The sequence below is a fragment of the Stylophora pistillata genome, chromosome 5 (genome assembly GCF_964205215.1).
Source record: "Stylophora pistillata chromosome 5, jaStyPist1.2, whole genome shotgun sequence".
NCBI classification, from domain to species: Eukaryota; Metazoa; Cnidaria; class Anthozoa; order Scleractinia; family Pocilloporidae; genus Stylophora; species Stylophora pistillata.
In genome coordinates, this window is record NC_142523.1 from 9,358,754 (window position 1) to 9,380,226 (window position 21,473).

The 21,473-nt window shown below is 40.1% G+C and overlaps 1 protein-coding gene across 4 annotated transcripts; it reads right to left on the reverse strand.

Annotated features, from left to right (window-relative positions):
• Positions 1-13,730: 13,730 nt before the first annotated feature.
• Positions 13,731-20,749, reverse strand: LOC148730137 (TBC1 domain family member 30-like). Of its 4 annotated transcripts, none has more exons than XM_088761323.1 (8): positions 20,041-20,749; positions 19,464-19,628; positions 18,889-18,913; positions 16,870-16,930; positions 16,728-16,793; positions 16,014-16,133; positions 15,369-15,506; positions 13,731-13,901 (listed from the first exon to the last, which is right to left on the reverse strand). In XM_088761323.1, the coding sequence occupies exons 2-8, from the start codon at positions 19,606-19,608 to the stop codon at positions 13,872-13,874; spliced, it is 585 nt and encodes a 194-aa protein (XP_088617449.1). In that variant the 5' UTR covers positions 19,609-19,628; positions 20,041-20,749; the 3' UTR covers positions 13,731-13,871. The 4 variants fall into 4 exon arrangements, with proteins under 4 accessions (XP_088617449.1, XP_088617452.1, XP_088617451.1 ...); XM_088761326.1 differs by having other exon boundaries at positions 13,731-14,942; positions 20,041-20,748; XM_088761325.1 differs by having other exon boundaries at positions 15,324-15,506; positions 20,041-20,748.
• Between the last annotated feature and the right edge of the window lie 724 nt (positions 20,750-21,473).

A 21,473-nucleotide genomic window follows, 5' to 3' on the forward strand; every position in this document is an offset into this window, starting at 1 on the left:
GGCTTCAAACTACGACGTACAACGAATTTGACCTTCTCGAAAACCGACCTGAAATTACATGCTAAAAAGCAGTGCTTGCGTTTGTCCCTCAGAACGATCGAATACGCGACAAATACGTACAAAAAGTGCTTTTACATACTCAGAATATATCATATTATATTTACCTATAGTGAAAGAAAAAAGAAACGGCCTAACTGTTAGGAATGTTCAGTCAAAATCTGTCGATTTCTGCCGCTTTTACTGCCATATTGAAAATAACGCTACCACAATGCAATGCAATTGGAGTGCGCACACCGCCTGCTCAGTCCCCAAACTTCGTCGGTTTCTCACTCAGCTTATAATCGTAGTAAATGTTTAACCAAGTTTAAAAGTTCTAAATCCTCAAAAAAAAAAGATAAACAAAGTGTTACAACTGACTGACTTGACTAATGGAGACACTGCTTTTGTAAAGGGTCGGATTAAATACGGCCGCCCCAATGGAATATACTGCAGAGCAATTGAATTACTACAGGATTTGTTACATTGTCACCGATGTACTAGCTGAAGGCCTTCGAACAATCTTCAAACAAGAATGGGACAATCGCTACAAGGCAACCCTGGGAGAATGGAAAGATGAATCGAAAAATGGAAAGGACTTTACGAGCTAAGTCAGAAAGAGAAACGCCCATCTCTTGGCAACCATGGTCAATGGTGACAGAGCAGAATGGGATTGTACCATGCTGTTTTATGCCATTCTTTATTCCGATTGCATCTGCAGTCTCCATCCAGCTGTTCGGTCAAATGTAGATGATCTCAGAAAATTTCGTAATGAAGACTTTGCGCATATACCAAGAGGCCACTTTTCTAGTGGAAATTTTCCAAATGCGGTTTTAAAGGTGAAGACTGCATTTCATGCACTCTGTCTTCCGACTCAACAAATCCATCAAATCCAAACTCAGACAAATTTCCCAACGGAAGAGTTAAGAAATGTTCTGAAGAAAGTTGACAACCTTCAACAACAGGTTATGGAGAAGGAAGCAAAACTTAAAGAAAAAGAGAATCAACGACAGACCCTTGAAGAACAGTTGCAAACTAAAGTCTTCCCATTTTGTATTCTCCCTCCTGAACCTACACATGACGTCTTCCCTCGCAGATCAGAGGTTGATAGAATCACACAACACCTCATAGAACTCAAAGATGCCAACAAAGACAGCTTAAGCACCCTGTACTTATCCGGAAACCCTGGAAGTGGAAAATCTCAGCTGGCCCGTTTAACAGCCAAGGGATTTTTCGACCAGAGCAAAGAAACACCGTCTGCGATTTCATTTGTCATGACGCTCAATGCAGAAAGTTCCGAAACACTTTTAGAATCATATGTCTCCTTCGCTCGACACTGTAAATGTCCAGATTGCTCAGTTACAGACACTTGTAATTCCAAAGATCTGAGCACAGACGAAAAAATTGCAAGTCTCAAGACGCTAATAAGCGCAAAAATTGGGCATTACACGTCGTGGTTGCTGGTAATTGACAATGTCACTATTTCGTCTCATGTATATAAGTACTTGCCAGGTCCAGGAAACCAACAATGGGCGAGGGGCCAGTTGCTGATAACGACACAAGACACCAACTCTATTTCTTTAGAAAGCTCTTTCATTCAGCACATCTCAGTAAGCAAAGGAATGCTGCCTGATGATGCCAGCTCCTTGTTAAGGCTCCTTTCTGGTGTCACTGATAACGAGGTAGAAAAACAACTTGCACGAACTTTGGACTACCAGCCACTGGCCTTGGCCAGCGACGCCATATATGTAAAACAAGTTCGAGAAAGTAAAATAGCTTTAAAATTCCGCTGGACTGACTTTCTGAAGAAACTTGAAAAAGGCCAGCGAGGTAGCATTGAAGACATTCTTGCCGAAACAAACCCAAGTTACCCAAAAACAATGACCACAGCGACAACACTGGCCTTGGAAAAGGTAATGAAATCCGACAGAGTTCTAGATCACTTGTTCATTTTTCTCTCTCTTTGTTCACCACACCCAATACTAAAAGATATTGTCGTCGACTACATCATGGAAATGGAAAATGAATTGGAAGATAAAGATGCGATTGGGGTAAAGATAAGTAGATGCCCACTGTTGTTGTTTGACGAAGAGGAGAGCGGTGTTTACATTCGACTGCACGGAGTCGTCCATTACGTTATTAATTCAGTAACAAAGAAATCTGCAAAGGATAAGCAAATTAAATGCATACTAAGAGCTGCTTCATCCTTCTCCAAATTCGAGGATCAAGATTCTTTAGTCGTTGGCACAAAAATTGTTCCTCATTTGGTAAAAGTGATTAAAGACTTTGAAGATTTTTTTCTTGAAGAAAGAATATCTCAAATGGCTCAAATTGATAACCTGACTTTCCAGGACCATTCTTAAGTCTTTACAACTCTTGGAAATATGTGCCGGGAGCACTCCCAATATCCAGCGGCAAGAAGCTACTTTTCAGCAGTCCTAGCAATCATCGAGTTAAAAAACCCAAGTAATGAATTAGCAAAAACAATTATTTATCATAAACTGGGCACTGTCCACCAGCAGCTGGGTGACCTGAAGAAAGCAAAAGACTGTTACGAGCGAGCACTGAGTGTTTGGCTGAAAAAGCTCGGACCTGAGCATGTTGATGTCGCAATGTCTTACAATAACCTGGGCCTTGTCCACGAGCAGCTGGGTGACCTAAAGCAGGCAAAAGACTGTCAAGAGCGAGCGCTAGATGTTCAGCTGAAAAAGCTCGGACCTGGGCATGTTTCTGTCGCAATGTCTTACAATAACCTGGGCACTGTCCACGAGCAGCTGGGTGACCTAAGGCAGGCAAAAGACTGTCAAGAGCGGGCGCTGGATATTGAGATGAAAAAACTCGGACCTGGGCATATTTCTGTCGCAATGTCTTACAATAACCTTGGCCTTGTCCACCAGCAGCTGGGTGACCTAAAGCAGGCAAAAGACTGTCACGAGAGAGCGCTGGATGTTCAGCTGAAAAAGCTCGGACCTGAGCATGTTAATGTCGCAATGTCTTACAATAACCTGGGCCTTGTCCACTGGCTGCTGGGTGACCTAAAGCAGGCAAAAGACTGGCACGAGCGAGCGTTGGATATTGAGCTGAAAAAGCACGGACTTGGGCATGTTGATGTCGCAATATCTTACAATAATCTGGGCCTTGTCCACGAGCTGATGGGTGACCTAAAGCAGGCAAAAGACTGTGACGAGCGAGCGTTGGATATTAAGCTGAAAAAGCTCGGACCTGGACATGTTGATGTCGCAATATCCTACAATAACCTGGGCCTTGTCCACGAGCTGATGGGTGACCTAAAGCAGGCAAAAGACTGTCACGAGCGAGCGTTGGATATTAAGCTGAAAAAGCTCGGACCTGGCCATGCTGATGTCGCAATATCTTACAATAACCTGAGCTGTGTCCACAAGCAGCTGGGTGACCTAAAGCAGGCAAAACACTTTCAAGAGCGAGCGCTAGATATTAAGCTGAAAAAGCTCGCATCTGAGTATGTTTCTGTCACAAGTTCTTACAATAACCTGGGCCTTGTCCACCGGCAGCTGGGTGACCTAAAGCAGGCAAAAGACTGTCACGAGCGGGCGCTAGGTGTTCAGCTGAAAAAGCTCGGACCTGAGCATGTTGATGTCGCAATGTCTTACAATAACATGGGCCTTGTCCACGAGCAGCTGGGTGACCTAAAGCAGTCAAAACACTTTCAAGAGCGAGCGCTGGATGTAAAGCTGAAAAAGCTCGGACTTGAGCATTTTTCTGTCGCAAGTTCTTACAATAACTTGGGCCTTGTTCACCGGCAGCTGGGTTACCTAAAGCAGGCAAAAGACTGTCACGAGCGAGCGCTGGATGTTCAGGTGAAAAAGCCCGGACCTAAGCATGTTTCTGTCGCAATGTCTTACAATAGCCTGGGCCTTGTCCACGAGCAGCTGGGTGACCTAAAGCAGGCAAAACACTTTCAAGAGCGAGCGCTGGATGTTAAGCTGAAAAAGCTCGGACTTGACCATGTTTCTGTCGCAATGTCTTATAATAACCTGGGCCTAGTCCACGAGCAGCTGGGTGACCTAAAGCAGGCAAAGGACTGTCACGATCTAGCGCTAGATGTCCAGCTGAAAAAAGTTCAGACCTGACCATCTTTCTGTCGCAATGTCCTATAATAACTTGGGCCTTGTTAACCGGAAGCTGGGTGACCTAAAGCAGGAAAAAGACTTCCACGAGCGAGCGCATGATGTTCGACTGAAAAAGCTCGGACCTAAGCATGTTGATGTCGCAATGTCTTACAATAACCTGGGCCTTGTCCACGAGCAGCTGGGTGACCTAAAGCAGGCAAAACACTTTCAAGAGCGAGCGCTGGATGTTAAGCTGAAAAAGCTCGGACCTGAGCATATTTCTATCGCAAGTTCTTACAATGACCTGGGCCTTTTCCACCGGCAGCTGGGTGACCTAAAGCAGGCAAAAGACTGTCACGAGCGAGCGCTGAATGTTCAGCTGAAAAAGCTCGGACCTGAGCATGTTGATGTCGCAATGTCTTACAATAACCTGGGCCTTGTCCACGAGCAGCTGGGTGACCTAAAGCAGGCAAAAGACTGTCACGAGCGAGCGCTGGATGTTGGACTGAAAAAGCTCGGACCTAGCCATGTTGATGTGGCAATGTCTTACAATAACCTGGGCCTTGTCCACGCTAAGGTGGGTGACCTAAACAAGGCAAAGGACTGTCACGATCGAGCGCTAGATGTCCAGCTGAAAAAGCTCGGACCTGACCATCTTTCTTTCGCAAAGTCTTATAATAATTTGGGCCTTGTCTACCGGAAGCTGGGTGACCTAGAGCAGGCAAAAGACTTTCACGGGCGAGCGCTTGATGTTCAACTGAAAAAGCTCGGACCTAAGCATGTTGATGTCGCAATGTCTTACAATGACCTGGGTCTTGTCCACGAGCAGCTGGGTGACCTAAAGCAGGCAAAACACTTTCAAGAGCGAGCGCTGGATGTTAAGTTGAAAAAGTTTGGACCAGAGCATGTTTCTGTCGCAAGTTCTTACAATAAACTGGGCCTTGTCCACCAGCAGATGGGTGACCTAAAGCAGGCAAAAGACTTTCTCGAGCGAGCGCTGGATGTCCAGCTGAAAAAGCTCGGACCTGAGCATGTTGATGTCGCAATGTCTTACAATAACCTGGGCCTTTTCCACCGGAAGCTGGGTGACCTAAAGCAGGCAAAATACTTTTACGAGCGAGCGCTGGATGTTCGACTGAAAAAGCTCGTACCTGAGCATGTTGATGTCGCAATGTCTTACACTAACCTGGGCGTTCTACACCGGCAGCTGGGTGACCTAAAGCAGGCAAAGGACTCTCCCATCGAGCGCTAGATGTCCAGCATAAAAAGCTTGGACCTGACCATCTTTCCTTCGCAATGTCTTATAATAACCTGGGTCTTGTCCATCGGAGGCTGGGTGACCTAAAGAAGGCAAACGACTTTCATGATCGAGCGCTTGATATTCGACTGAAAAAGCTCGGACCTAAGCATGTTGATGTCGCAATGTCGTACAATAACCTGGGCCTTGTCCACGAGCAGCTGGGTGACCTAAAGCAGGCAAAAGACTGTTACGAGCGAGCGCTGGACGTTCAGCTGAAAAAGCTCGGACCTGAACATGTTGATGTCGCAATGTCTTACAATAACCTGGGCACTCTCCACGAGCAGTTGGGTGACCTAAAGCAGGAAAAAGACTTTCACGAGCGAGCGCTGGATGTTCAGCTGAAAAAGCTCGGACCTGAGCATGTTTCTGCGCAATGTCTTACAATAACCTCGGCCTTGTCTACTGGCTGCTGGATGACCTAAAGTAGGCGAAACACTTTCACGAGCGAGCGCTGGATGTTCGGCTGAAAAAGCTCGCACCTGAGCATGTTTCTGTCGCAATGCCTTACAATAACCTGGCCCTTATCCACAAACAGCTGGGTGACCTAAAGCAGGCAAAACACTTTTACGAGCGAGCTCTGGATGATAAGCTGAAAAACTCGGACGTGAGCATCTTGATGTCGCAATGTCTCACAATAACCTGGGCCTTGTCCACCGGCAGCTGGGTGACCTAAAGCAGGCAAAAGACTGTCTATTTATTTAATCACTTTCACCAGAGTGTGGTGAGGGTCGCACAACAGAGCGAGGCTCCAAATTAAGTGCGCCCTATATCCCACCCATCCCACCCCAGGGGAGGACATCCATCACACAGTAATCTCGTGTGTGGGAAATTAACGTCTCCTACCCCAACCCTGCAGGAGACGGGACCTCCATTTATTCGTCCCTATCCGAGAAGACTAGAATATCTAACCATTTCTTGATGTTATAGAAAGGTAGCAAATTCTTCTCAATTATTTTAAGACCCTGAGTGTTGGTCCGGCCGGGGCTCGAACCCTCGACCTCCCGCACAACAGTCCAGCGCTCTATCCATTGAGCTAACCGGGAGGCGGTCACGAGCGAGCGCTGGCTGTTCAGCTGAAAAAGCTGGGACCTGAACATCTTTCTGTCGCAATGTCTTATGATAACCTGGGCCTTGTCCACGAGCAGCTGGGTAACCTAAGGCAGGCAAAAGACTTTCACTAGCGAGCGCTGGATGTTAAGCTGAAAAAGCTCGGACCTGAGCATGTTTCTGTCGCAATGTCTTACAGTAACCTAGGCCTTGTCCACTCGCAGCTGGATGACTTAAAGCAGGCAAAAGACTGTAACGAGCGAACGCTGGATGTTTGTCTTAAAGTGCTCGGTTCGGAACACGTCTATGTTGCGGATACTTACAAAAACCTGGGTGCTGTGTACAATTATCTTGGCCTCATTCAAGAAGCAATAGAGTGTTATGATCATGCATTGGCGATTTATGTCAAGAACTTTGGCCTGGAGGATGACCAAGTACGTGAGATTCGTTCAGGATGTGCCTGCTCGGCTACAGCAGGAAAGAGAGAGAACTAATAGCCCTGGACCTTTTTGTAAAAAGAAAATATTCTCGTAATTTTTAACTTGCCTGGACAACATTCTGAAAGTTTAAACCTTAGCCTGGAAGGTGACGTTGTGAAATTTGTTCAGATTGCACTTGCTGAGCTACATACAGCAGAACTGAACATTAGTAACACAAAAAGTTCAGTAATCATAAACTCGTAATTTCTTAGGGCGTCATTCTCGTTACTCGTAGTTCGGTGAGGATCAAATCGGATCTGAGAGTTCAAACAAAGATATCAAGGCTTCAGTCTAACGCATACTTATAGAGATTAAGCCAAACAACACCAAATTGTATTGCATTGTAATGTAGAAATTTTAAGAAACAACAGATAATTTTTCTGTAAGCCAGACTTCCATCAATTAACATTGCATGTTAAAGAGCCAATCAGAGTGCGGTCAGTTACCACATTCAAATCTCAGGGACTTTTGCAGGCTCACTCTTTAAACCATAGCAACACTAGACTAAAATGGCAGATTATTTAAAAATATTGAAACGCGGTGCGGTTTTTCCCCTAGATTACGATACTAGTAGAGAAATTAAGCTTCAAACTTTCGCCTCAGATGTCTCTCAAAAGGGGCACTAAATATCTTTTTGCACACCATAGTTTCATCCTTGCTGAAATTAACCGTTCTCTTTCGATCGTCAAAATGCATTTTGAGTAAGTTCGGCTACATTTATATCAACACGTGAGCTGGGCAGGCCTGAGCGATAGTTTTTTTTTTTTAATTTTTTTTTTCCCTAAAAAACTAGTATTAATGGATCAAGGAGATTAAAGCTTTCAAATGTTTAAAAAGTGCGCCATATCAATTAATATATATTGTTGCTATCGATTTATAGATGTCTATATGACATGCGTAGATGTTATTCAGCTCTGTTTATGTAATATAGGATCAGAATCCAACTCGCTGTCAGGATTTTTGCATAACGTGGAGACATCAGTAGTGATTGCTTAAAAAGTCGTCTGTTAGGACGTAGTAAGTTTAATTTTTAGTTTTTAATATCCAAGTAATGCTTTAAAACTGAGTTTTTTTTCATAGTCTAATTCATATAAATCATGAACAATAGTAGCTTTTGGCGTGCTTTAGGTATTGTAATTTTATGATTAAAGGCGAAGAAGCCTACAACACTCTTAAACTATGAAGACTGAATTTTAAAGGCGTTAGTTAATGGCACTTCTGTCATTGATGGTGTTGCGTTCTGGTGGTTGAAAAGATTTGTTTTTAGAACAATAGAGAAACCTAATATTCCATTTTGCAAAAACCGCCCAAATTCATAGAATCCACATGGCTCTTATCATACTCCATGTGTTAATCATTTTCGCGGCATAAACACGAGCTTGCTGATACACAAAATAAAAGAGAGGTGTAAGCCACCTCACGTAAGGGTTACAGAACTCCGTACATGTGAGATCCTAGCTACGCCACTACTTGCCAACCTAAATAGCCCTTGTTTCCATGAGCGTCAAAAAAGCTCTTTCTCATATTTGATGCCCAATCAACCCAGAAATGGTTTAAGAATTTGTCTTGTAGCGCATTCTCTGCAGAGCAATTGTACTTAAGTTTGAGGTGAACAGAGCCTGGCACCAGACGAAGTCGGCTAGAGCTCCGAAGGACGGTTGTCGCTCTTGGTTCGCCGCATTCTCCCGCGTGCATATCTCGTGTTTGTCTCCGCTGAACTGTAAATGGCAAGTATCCTTCGCAGCCGTTCTCTAGCTAACAGCTGCTTCCTAACGAACAATATTCCTTTCCCTTTGTTTGAGGATATAGGCCCTTACAGATTGCTCAAGTAAAAGTGGCACGTTATTATTATTACTATTAGTTTTTTTTTCTTGCTGAAGTTTCTTTAGACACTGGAAAGTCTGAAATTAAGTGAAATTCACTGACATCATGCTCAACAAGTCCATCTAAACAGATGTCACGCAAGTCAACAAGTCTGGATTATATTCCTAGCCGATTTTTTGAGGTGAACATTGCACTTGTCGCATTTCTGGTTTTCTTGCTTTTGGGAAACGGTTTTCAGATTCTAATCTCTAACTCAAAAGTTTTTAAGAAGTTATCTTTGTCTTTACTCTTATTTTTGTCTTCCCTTTTTTAATTCTGTCATTTTTTTTTCCATCAAACATATGGACAACTCTTCCTGGACAAATGAATAAAGGCTGATAGTTTCGAAAGAAACTGTTTGGGACTGCGTCGGTGGGAGTAACGAAATAGTTTGGATATATCAACAAAGTTGAAGTGGTAAATTGGCCATCGTAACGATTACAAAAGCTGACGTTTCGAGTTACCCCTTCGTCGGAGCGTTAGCCCTTCGCTCCGACGAAGGGCTAACGCTCGAAACGTCAGCCCTTGCAATCGTCACGGTGGCCAATTTACCACCTCAACTTTGTCGATATATCCAAACTATTTGAAAGATGAGCTTTTGTTCAAGATTTTTACGGCTTTCCGTGCAACCTAAGTGTAAGGAAAGACCGCAGATTGCCATATGTTGCTTAGAATGATTAGGTAAATTAAAATGTCTAGCGACTGGTTTCGATGTGTCCTTGCCATTCCTTTCCACGTCTCGACGGTGTTCTCGGAATCGGTCACCTAGTCTTCTGCCTGTTTCGCCGATGTATATCTTTTTGCAATAAGTGCAAGTTATGCAGTAGATCACATTGGCGGAGGTGCACATGAAGTGATCGGTGATCTTAATGGAGCGTTTAGGTCCCGGTATTTTATCAGAGTTGTGAATGAAAGGACACGTTTTGCATCGTGCACGAGCGCATTTAAAAGTGCCTGGTTGGTCATTAGTCTGAAAATGACTCAAGTTTTATCGCACTTTGAAACCAGGTTTAATTTTCCCCTCTTTCCCTTTGTACGGCGACGTGCTTTGGCAAGGGAACTGTTTTAGCTTTTTAATAGAGCATCAAAACTTACATGTAGAATTCAAACGACAGAAGTACAGTCAACAAGACTGTCTGCAGTTTTCATATCATTAATGGACCATGCCAATTATTTTAACTTCTAGCAAGTTGTCATACCGGGCTGTTTTAGATCTCTTATATATTCAGGAACCAGTCATTAGCTGTAGCCAAGTGGAGGGAGGGGTAAAGGATTCTGGGAGATTATATGGTTTTTAGGGAGAACAGAGAGGGAATCAGCCGTCGCCGACAGAGTATAAAGGGGGAGAACTATAAAAATTGACTAGGGGGGAGATCAAAGCCTTACCAGGGATCAGGCAAGTTTTATCATAACAATCAAAATCCTCCCACCCTTTCTCCTTCCCCCCTCAGGCGATAAATGATGACCGATCCCAGTGTACATTCCTCTGAAATATAAGCTGCACTGAGATTTTTTTCAAACCTCACCTTTTGGTGGTTAATCTTAAAAGAACGAAAAGTTTTCATTAAAAATGGAGGAAATTTTGAAATAAAAGGGGGTCCCGGAGCTCTCTTAGGAACTGCAGTACTCATATGACTTCTAGAATATCATGACAATTGTATTTACGAGTACAGGCTACGCTTGCGTTTCCGAAAATTGTTCCTTTTCCTTCGCTAACAATTGGACTTTAAATATATTTGAGGGAAGAATGACATTGCTCAGTTTCAAGAAAGAGAAAAAAGTTAATGGGTCGCCTTGCTCGTTTGTGAGAAAATGCCGATTTACTTCTGGTGAGTTCCGAAGATGGAGAAAAAGCAGCAGCTTTTTAATGCGCGTGCGCTAGTTATGTGTCAAGTTATTTACAGGAAGGGCGTGTCATGCAATACTATGGCACGTCTTTCAAACGTGAGCATTACGAACAGCTGGATTGGCGACATTCGAGGACAGATTTTCTCGAAGGAGGTGAGACTTCCATACAAGTACAAGGTAGATGACTATATGATGAAAAGAAAACAAATCAGCGGATTTTGTTTCGTTAACCTCCGTGTTCGATCAAACCTTCCCTGTCTTTGGGCTATTCTGGTTCATCTGTAGGTTTATATCTCGGAAATTACTACTTCTTCGAGAGGATATTTGACTTGAATCATACCCGAAAAACAACATTGCAAGGTTTTTAATTCTAACTGAATATCGGATGATAAAACCTTGTGTATTTCTCTACTCCCTATGTCCCCTTTTCCCTCTTCCACCACTAGTCCCCCCCCCCTTCCCAAACGAGTCTGCATTGTCCTTTTCTTCAACGTTTTATTTACACTCCTTCATGCGTATCATCCACCAGACGATCAAGAAAAAAGAAAGGCATGGTACGTTTTGGATCATGAACAAGCTTATGAAATCAAGTTCATAGATAAATTAAACTTTCCAAAGACCATCACTGCACACATATTATTGAGTGGGAAAGTAAGAAATAATAAAACAATCCGCAAAGGAGAAAAATTGTAAAGCAAATTCTAATATCGTTATTGGAAGAGGATAAACAGTTGTCGGCAGAACATCACGCACAATAGTATTGCCTGGAAACGAAACGCGCTTTCTTGAAGTTTTTCAGAACTAATCCCGATAGACAGGCATTTCAAATTCCAGAGGCACCCTGCACTTTAGGGTTTCAAAATTCCGAGCTTTCATAAAGCCATGAAGATTAAAGAAGCGTGCACCACAAGAAAAGGTGACTGAAGCTTAACACTTTCTGGGTAACCAAATCAGATATCATACAGCTTGCCAGCTAAAGTTCTCCCCAATAGCATGGATAAATTATCATACAGCTTGTCAGCTAAAGTTCTCCCCAATAGCATGGATAAATTATCATTACAGGTTGTCAGCTAAAGTTTTCCCCAATGGTATGGATAAATTATCATACAGCTTGCCAGCTAAAGTTCTCCCTAATGGCATGGATAAATTATCATACAGCTTGTCAACTAAAGTTCTCCCTAATGGCATGGATAAATTATCATACAGCTTGTCAACTAAAGTTCTCCCCAATGGCATGGATAAATAATTATCATACAGCTTGTCTACTAAAGTTCTCCCTAATGGCATGGATAAATTATCATACAGCTTGTCAACTAAAGTTCTCTTCAATGGTATGGATAAATTATCATACAGCTTGTCAACTAAAGTTCTCCCCAATGGTATGGATAAATTATCATACAGCTTGTCAACTAAAGTTCTCCCCAATGGGATGGATAAATTATCATACAGCTTGTCAACTAAAGTTCTCCCCAATGGTATGGATAAATTATCATACGGCTTGTCAACTAAAGTTCTCCCCAATGGCATGGATAGATTATCATACGGCTTGTGAACTAAAATTATCCCCGATGGCATGGGTAAATTATCATACAGCTTGTCAACTAAAGTTCTCCCCAATGGCATGGATAAATAATTATCATACAGCTTGTCTACTAAAGTTCTCCCTAATGGCATGGATAAATTATCATACAGCTTGTCAACTAAAGTTCTCTTCAATGGTATGGATAAATTATCATACAGCTTGTCAACTAAAGTTCTCCCCAATGGTATGGATAAATTATCATACAGCTTGTCAACTAAAGTTCTCCCCAATGGTATGGATAAATTATCATACAGCTTGTCAACTAAAGTTCTCCCCAATGGCATGGATAGATTATCATACGGCATGTGAACTAAAATTATCCCCGATGGCAGGGATAAATTATCATACAGCTTGTCAACTAAAGTTCTCCCCAATGGCATGGATAGATTATCATATGGCTTGTGAACTAAAATTATCCCCGATGGCATGGGTAAATTATCATACAGCTTGTCAACTATAGTTCTCCCCAATGGCATGGATAAATTATCACACAGCTTGTCAACTAAAGTTCTCCCCAATGGTATGGATAAATTATCATACAGCTTGTCAACTAAAGTTCTCCCCAATGGCATGGATAGATTATCATACGGCTTGTGAACTAAAATTATCCCCGATGGCATGGATAAATTATCATACAGCTTGTCAACTAAAGTTCTCCCCAATGGCATGGATAGATTATCATACGGCTTGTGAACTAAAATTATCCCCGATGGCATGGATAAATTATCATACAGCTTGTCAACTAAAGTTCTCCCCAATGGCATGGATAGATTATCATACGGCTTGTGAACTAAAATTATCCCCGATGGCATGGATAAATTATCATACAGCTTGTCAACTAAAGTTCTCCCCAATGGTATGGATAAATTATCATACAGCTTGTTAACTAAAGATCTCCCCAATGGTATGGATAAATTATCATACAGCTTGTCAACTAAAGTTCTCCCCAATGGCATGGATAAATTATCATACAGCTTGTCAACTAAAGTTATCCCCAATGGCATAGATAAATTATCACACAGCTTGTCAACTAAAGTTCTCCCCAATGGTATGGATAAATTATCATACGGCTTGTCAACTTAAGTTCTCCCCAATGGTATGGATAAATTATCATACGGCTTGTCAACTTAAGTTCTCCCCCCCCCCCCCCCCGGCAATGGTATGGATAAAAGGCAAGGCGTCTCTAAGAGGAGGAGTTCTTAGGATTTGCTTGAGATTCTCTTATCGAAGAGAATCCGAAAGTTATAGCTTGTAGTCTTATTTTTTTATATCATTCATACCCCAATTAATGACACGTTAGTATGACCTCCCCCTTCCCCGCACTTCTTATGACCTTGGTGGATATTTTCCTTACAGCTTGTCTGATTAAGTGCCAAACATACAGTTTGGCAGGTCATTATTAGCCTACAGTAAAAAGTGTCCCTTCAAGAAACTTGCAACGTGGTCGCAATTAAAAAAAAAATTGAAAAAAAAAAGCCACAATCATCTCAATTAAAATAACACTTTTAATGATCTCCTTCATTAAAAAGCTCTAAATCTACAGTCATCAAACAACCCAACGAAAAACAATAAATGAAAAAAAACTACGTTGGTGCTAACTGCGATTCCCTCTAAAAACCAACCAAAAATCAGGCTGAAACTGTCAAGGTAAATTGCGCCTGATGGAGAAAACAAAGGAAATGAGCATTGCAGAGCAAACAACGGTAACAATTATAGATAGCAAAGAGAATATGAAGTACGTATGATGCACGATCCTCGCAGTAGAGAGCGCTATTTATGCAATAGCGAAAATCAGACCTGAAAAAAATCAGGCCTGTACGGGATTCGAACCACTGTCCTCTGCGATACTAGTGCAGCGCTCTACCAATACGTGCATCATACGTATCTATAACTGCAGTTCAAAATATATGAACTTCATATCAGAATATGAGGTGAAAGAACTTATCCCTCAAACATACCCCTCTTCCAATAAAAGCCTTTTTAAATCCTACTTTAGTACTCGTTCCTGCGGCGCGACTAATTTGACAACAACAGCTGATTAGCTAACGGTTCTACGGTGAAATATACTGTGTGATGTTTGGAAACCTGCCGTTTGGGGTTTGTGGTGTTCTATATATTTAGCCTTGTATCCCATACACTCCCATCAGTGACCAAGACAGAATTTCTCCTTACAACATCAAAACTATATCAAGCAGACAAGTAATGAGAATAAAGGAAAAATCAATTAAGGATCTTGGGTTGATCCAAAAACAAATTATCCAAACTAACATCATAAGAGTTGTATGGCAGACAGTAAGGAGAATAACTTATGAGATCAAACTAACATCATAAGAATTAAACAACAAACATATGAAATACATATATATGAACTGCGGTTATGAAACGTATATGTGCACGATCCTTCGCAGTAAAGCACTATTTATGCAATGGTGAAAATCAGACCTGAAAAAAAAAAAAAAAAAAATTCAGGCCTATACGGGATTCGAACCGCTGACCTCTGCGATACTAGTGCAGCGCTCTACCAATTGAGCTAACAAGCCAACTGGGAGCAGGCCATCAAATTAATTCGACATAAACCCGTAGATGATAAATCAAACAACAAACATATGAAATACATATATATGAACTGCGGTTATGAAACGTATATGTGCACGATCCTTCGCAGTAAAGCACTATTTATGCAATGGTGAAAATCAGACCTGAAAAAAATTCAGGCCTATACGGGATTCGAACCGCTGACCTCTGCGAAGGATCGTGCACATATACGTTTCATAACCGCAGTTCATATATATGTATTTCATATGTTTGTTGTTTGATTTATCATCTACGGGTTTATGTCGAATTAATTTGATGGCCTGCTCCCAGTTGGCTTGTTAGCTCAATTGGTAGAGCGCTGCACTAGTATCGCAGAGGTCAGCGGTTCGAATCCCGTATAGGCCTGAATTTTTTTCAGGTCTGATTTTCACCATTGCATAAATAGTGCTTTACTGCGAAGGATCGTGCACATATACGTATCATAAGAATTGTATGGCAGAAAGTAAGGAAAATTACTGATTAGATCTTGGGAGTTCATGGGATACCTGTCACTTTGTTCAAACTTCAGTTTAAGTGAAAGTTCTCTTTACTTTATATATTTCACTTGGAAATACAGTTGTCATCCTTGCATGGTCCGCTGGTACCACAACCCCAAGCAAGGCAATAATCATGCCTGTAGCTACAATAGCATCCAGGACCCAGCGACTTGCAGTGAGGGCAAATGCTGGCTGAAATAGGAACACAGAAACAAATAATTGATATGGAGATAAAAGTCTTCGTAATGTGTTTGTTAATTATATTGATTTACTGAATGACTGACCGCTGACTCACTAAATGAATGATTGATCTTTCTGTTCTGCTGACTTTTGGGCACACAGCGCTAATACTGTTTAAATCTTAATAATATACATGAAAACATTTCTCAGTTCTGATTGGTTAAGATGAATGCAGTTTTCAGTTAATTCAGTGCAGAAGATAGTTAATTCAGTGCAGAAGAGGGTCAATTCAGTGCACAGAAAGAAACAAACCAGACATTCTGATTGGTCACAATGATTGGTCAATGTCAAGGTCAAGGTCAATATCAAGGTCGATGTCAGGGTCAATGTCACTTGCAGGGTTTGAATAAATTATTTTAGGTGAACTAGATCACACAACAAACTACAACACTCCCACCTTATTGGCTCAAAGGTTGTTGAATTTTTTATGACATGTTCCTCTGTTATTTAAACTCTTACCTTTACAATTTGTGATCCTAGCTCATCATCATCTGGATTACTCCTCTCATTGAAGCAAAACTTAGCTGTCTTTTCCCAGTCTAAGTCTTTGATTTTACTCTCAGCAAGACACAGCCACAACTGACAATAAATTTTTATTTATTACAAAAGATGTTATTCTCTTTATATGGATTACATCACAATCACCACCAAAACATATTTCCTAACTGTAACACTCATGCACCATAATACTCATGGATGAGAGAAGAGGAAAGAAATATCACAACAAAAACTAGACTAAGGATTTGATCATGATAAACCAGAAAATGAACAAAACACTTTGATGAGTCATTGAAAACAAATGGCATAACTTGAGAATAGCACATTTAGGAAGTTCGATGGCATCTAAATTTGGATAAGACTAAATATTCCTTCAGTCCAAAGCAAGGGAAAAGATGAGCAATTTTATCTTTGACATGTAGCGCTACATGTAAATATTAACAGCAACACTTTTGACATTACACAATGCACACTTTTCATTGCTTAAAGTAGACACTGGCAGAAAGTTTATTGCCCTTCTTTTGAAAGAGAAAGAAGGATTGAAACAATTTTAACATATCTCCTCTACCAAAATTGATCCAAATGCATTGAAAAAAATCTTTTGATTATTGTGGGACAAATTTCAAGTAAGAACATGATTAATTTACCATGGAGAGATACCAAAGATCAACTTACCCTTCTTCTCCACTGTGAGGGCACACCTTCTTTAAGTCTGGCAATTGCTTTAAATGCAGCAAGCCACTGTCAAGAAAAATTATCCCTGTTTATACAAGAAAACCACTAAAGAAAACTGTCACAAAAAGTAGTCATTACTGACATGTTTAATGCCTTCTTTCCAGACTGAGGGATGAAGGAAAATCTGATTTTTGTATCCACACCTAAAAAGAGACAAGTAGTAATCCACTTTTTGATCATTTTAAGCTTTAATTATGTAGACCTGCATAACATTAGACATTAATTTTTTTTCCATTCCATGTTAACATTCGATGGCTCAACTACACATTACAAAGATTGGAGCCTAAAGTAAATGAAATTTCCATTTTTTTTAGGTGAAAATTTGTATCACAAAACACAAAAAATTGCTCATCCTCAAAATTGTAGACAATTTGCAACATGGCATCTTTGACACTTGTCAAAGTTTGAAGCTGGTTACATTTGATATTGAGTTTCAAAAAATCTCTGTAGTAATCCCCTAAACCTACACATTTTATTTGAAGAAATTAGTCCTACTCTCAAAAATTAGATGGCACTTTGCAATGAATGAGAATTGATACACTGAGTCAAATACCACATTACCACAAATGCACAGTGTATTTGATATCACCTTACATCAATAAGAACAAAAAAACCAGAATGTGCTAGGAAGTAATGTAGCATAACTATAATTTGAAAATGGTTACAGGTATGCCCTCTATTTTATACAATACATGTGTAATACATCATGTACACTGTAATAGTCAGGTAAAGAGAGGATTAAAGAAGTCTCCATGTTTTGATCGAACTATGCACAGAAATTCACTTTCTCTGTTAATACTAACTCATTATAATGTGCAGATGACAAGCTAGAAACAGAATGAGACGTGTAGAACATGTTACAATCAAACGCTTCTATGCCATCACAAATACTTTAAAAACAATATCCTTTGGCATACATTTAATATTTCTACTGATCACAGAGCAATGCAAATTAAATGTATGACTCGCCAAAATAAGGTTTTGTCACTAAAAGTTCAAATTGCTTAAAAAAGTCATACCTACATCAGCTTTGCTGTGATTTTATAATTATTTAATGAGCCTTTATACATGATATAATAATTATTCAACTTATCACTTTGCTACCTCTGAATTCACCAGACAATGTCGCAAGTTACCAATTAAAAATTGTCAAAACATGACAAGTGCCATCATTAACTAATGCAAAAAAAATTAAAATTGCAAAATGCAATTTAAGATGACACAGGAGTAATTCAGTATTTCAATAAGAACCCACATTGTGAGAAGTCCCTTTAGAAGCTAAAAAAATAGTGATTTTCTTATTCAAGCTGCTGAACAAAATAATTTTCTACAATTCCACACCAAGCTTGATTACTGACAATCAAAAACACCAATTGTTTGGACCACTTCTACATTTTGATTTACTCTAGTATAATTCAAGGAGAAAATTGCATTTTCAAAGAGCTGATCAAATTTTCTCTGGGCAAATGCAAGACTTGCCAATATCATCTTACAACTATGCAAGTTTCACTGAACTCAATACAGCTGTAGCACGACAACTGTGGTTGGATTTTCCAAAGAACAGGACAGAGCCTCAGGACAAATGCAATATCATAAGAGACATTCTACTACAACATATTTCCTAATTCCTTGAATATTGAGTATCTGGTCTGCTCAGTGCATAATTTTATTTTAAGAAGAACCAGCTGTGTAGCAAAAATCAAATGAATGTGCTGAAAATGACATGCCTGTCTAAAATGTCTGTGTCCTAAAAGCTTCTGGCAAACTTGATAACTGAGCTTGTCAATGTTACTCCAATAACTTGATTGCAATTTAATAACTTTCAAAGTGTAGCCCTTCAAAACAGGTGTAAATCTTGACAATTTAGCAAAATTTGCATCTAACACTAATTTGTCTCTTTTTAGTGAAGAATGTTTAAATTGGTGCCAATTTGAAATCGTACGATTTCTTGGTTACTAAGGGCTCAATGGATAATTGGAATATTTATAGTGATCTCAAAGCTTACAGTTAGTTGGAACTCTTTGCTCTATTCAGATAGAATCACCAGGAACAATGCCAGTGTCTAAATCTATACTTCCATCTAACAATACAAATACAAAACCTGTAAAAATTTCGAGTCCTCTCGCCTATAATGTAAAGAAATAATGATTGATCAATGAATAACTTTGCATCTTCAGGCCAAAACCACGACGTGTCAGACAATTTACATTACAATACATTTCACAAGGTTTAAATTTATACGTTATTTTTCGCATAGCTCTACACACATTGTACAATCTTCATAGCTGTTTCCAGAACATCACGCTGTGTTCAGGTGTTAAAATCAATTTTAAAATCTTTGTAGAGATAAATTTACCTCCAGTGAACGCGATTGTAATACAAACTGGCGCATAATCCTAGCTTAGACTATTAAAGAAACAGCGACCTTTGTCATGAAAATTAAGCGGTCGTAAAGATTAAAGAGAATACTACGTTTGATATCTGCTCAGAAAAAATCGGGAAAAATCACAAACTATACCACAAACAGAGCTAGTGCTTGAAAATTTCGCGGTTTCTTGGACTAGTTTAACCTTGGCTGACTAAATATTTTCCAAAATTAAACTGCTGTAAACAACGAATTCATGATCATAAATCGATTAAGGAAATTCTGAGGCGTTGCGTGGGTCAAATACTTACGTCTTTTCAACGAAACCGCTTGAAGAATAGCGGTTAAAACATCGAAGTTTCTTTGAAGTTTGTAAGCGTGTTTATCACTCCGTTTAAGTTGCTTGACTAATTTTGTCGAAAGCATGGATATCCGTGTTCGCATCTCCTTGGCCATGATTCGAAGCTCGTCTGTGTCTGTGAGCAGAAAAAAAAAATTAACAGAAACATAAACAACGTATTAAAAACCATCACCTGTACAAATGCTAACTATTTAGAAAAAATTTCAATTCTTAAACTCAAATAGAAAAGTTTAATCTGGATCTTGGCTTTCTACGTATCATCCCAAAATGTAAACTAGTTCTAAACAGTAATCGAACACAATATAATGTCCGAAATTCGCCAATGGAAATCAATAAAAAAGGATAAATTTCTGTCCTCATTTTGCAACTAAAAATTTTCCTCTGACTTCTTACTTTTAATATTAGACCGCAAAGTAAGAGTGGAAAATAATTTCGAATAATCAAACTGCATTCAAACTTTGCCCTTTTGCTGATAATTTTACGAGAACACGATGGTGGAAATAATATTAGAAGGTCCTGCCTCTAACCTTTCGCAGAGAGTTCGCTTTTCGTCCACCGTTCACCGCGTTCTTCGAGGTCGAAAGAACCACCGTAGAAACTCCCCGATGTTGTAGAACACTCAGTAACATTGTCACTATCCACTGAGTCTCTGCTGTGATACTGGTCGTAAATTTCAAACAAAAGACAATCGACAATCGACAATCGAAGCTTTCTTGATTAACTCACTGCGTTGTTTTTCCGGGTCGAATCCATTTGTAAATACTGAGTTTTCATTCGCACCAAAACCCCAATCGGAATCTTCACTCCTTGGACTCAAAGGACTTTCGTCGTAACTACTTTCAGTGCTCAGACTTTCCCGTTCTGTACTTCCTTGCCGCTCAAAGTCTGAATCATCATCTTCTTTGTCCGCCATGTTTGTCGTCCGCTGACAAATCGACACGGCTCATTTGAAATTCATTGGTTGACCGCTCAACTATAGCAGTGGTTTCTTTGTTTACAAACAACTCGACGCGAATAGTAGATTCCCTTTTTCCGCAGCCAAAACAAATTTTTAATAAAATCGCAATTGCGGGGGTTCAAGGTCTGGAAATCAAATGGCACAGCTGAGGAAAAATAATGAAATATACTCTCTCTCCCTTCGCGATAAATTTCACGGGCCGAGGCTAATGAGATTTGATCATTTGATCACTGATCTTCAACCTTCCTTTGAAAAAACCAACATAAATCCGTCAACGAACACTTCTTATTCCTACGAAAAAAAAAATTAAGTCTTAGATAAAATTCAATACTAACTGAAGGAAAGCTAGAGCGGGCGATAAAGGCATTTCAGAATGAACATGCAGAGGCGTGAAAACCGACGATTAAAAAAAAAAAAAAAAAAAAAAAAAAAAATCTTGCCCCAAGGTGTTATTTTCAAAAATACATATGCCAATACCCTTACCAGCCTTTTGTTGTAAAAATCTATTGGTGATTTGCTATCACGTTCAAAGAACATATCATACCACATATCACGCCACTCTACTGAAAGTTTTCTTATGGAAGTTGTTGCCTGGATACAAGAAATTGGTCTCAAGGTGGACTATGGGTTAGCTGATTTCAAAGAAGGAAAAGTGGCCTTGGCAAGCCATGTCTTTCACAAAATATCATCGGAATGAATCAATTCGTGGTGAAGTAGCAATGAAAAAATAAAATAGTTCACTGAGGGGGAAAGAGATAAAGCAAAGTCTAATATCGTTATGGGAGGAGGATACAATCGTTATTGGCAGAACTTCAAGCACAATAGTATCGCCTGGAAACGAAATGGCGTTCGCTTTTTTGAAGTTTTTCGGAACTAATCCAGATAGACAAGCATTTCAAATTCCAGTGGCACCCTGCACTTTAAGGTTTCGAAAACCCGAGCTTTCGTGGGGCTCTGATGGTTAAAGGTAGCGTAGTCTAGACTACAAGAAAAGGTGACTGA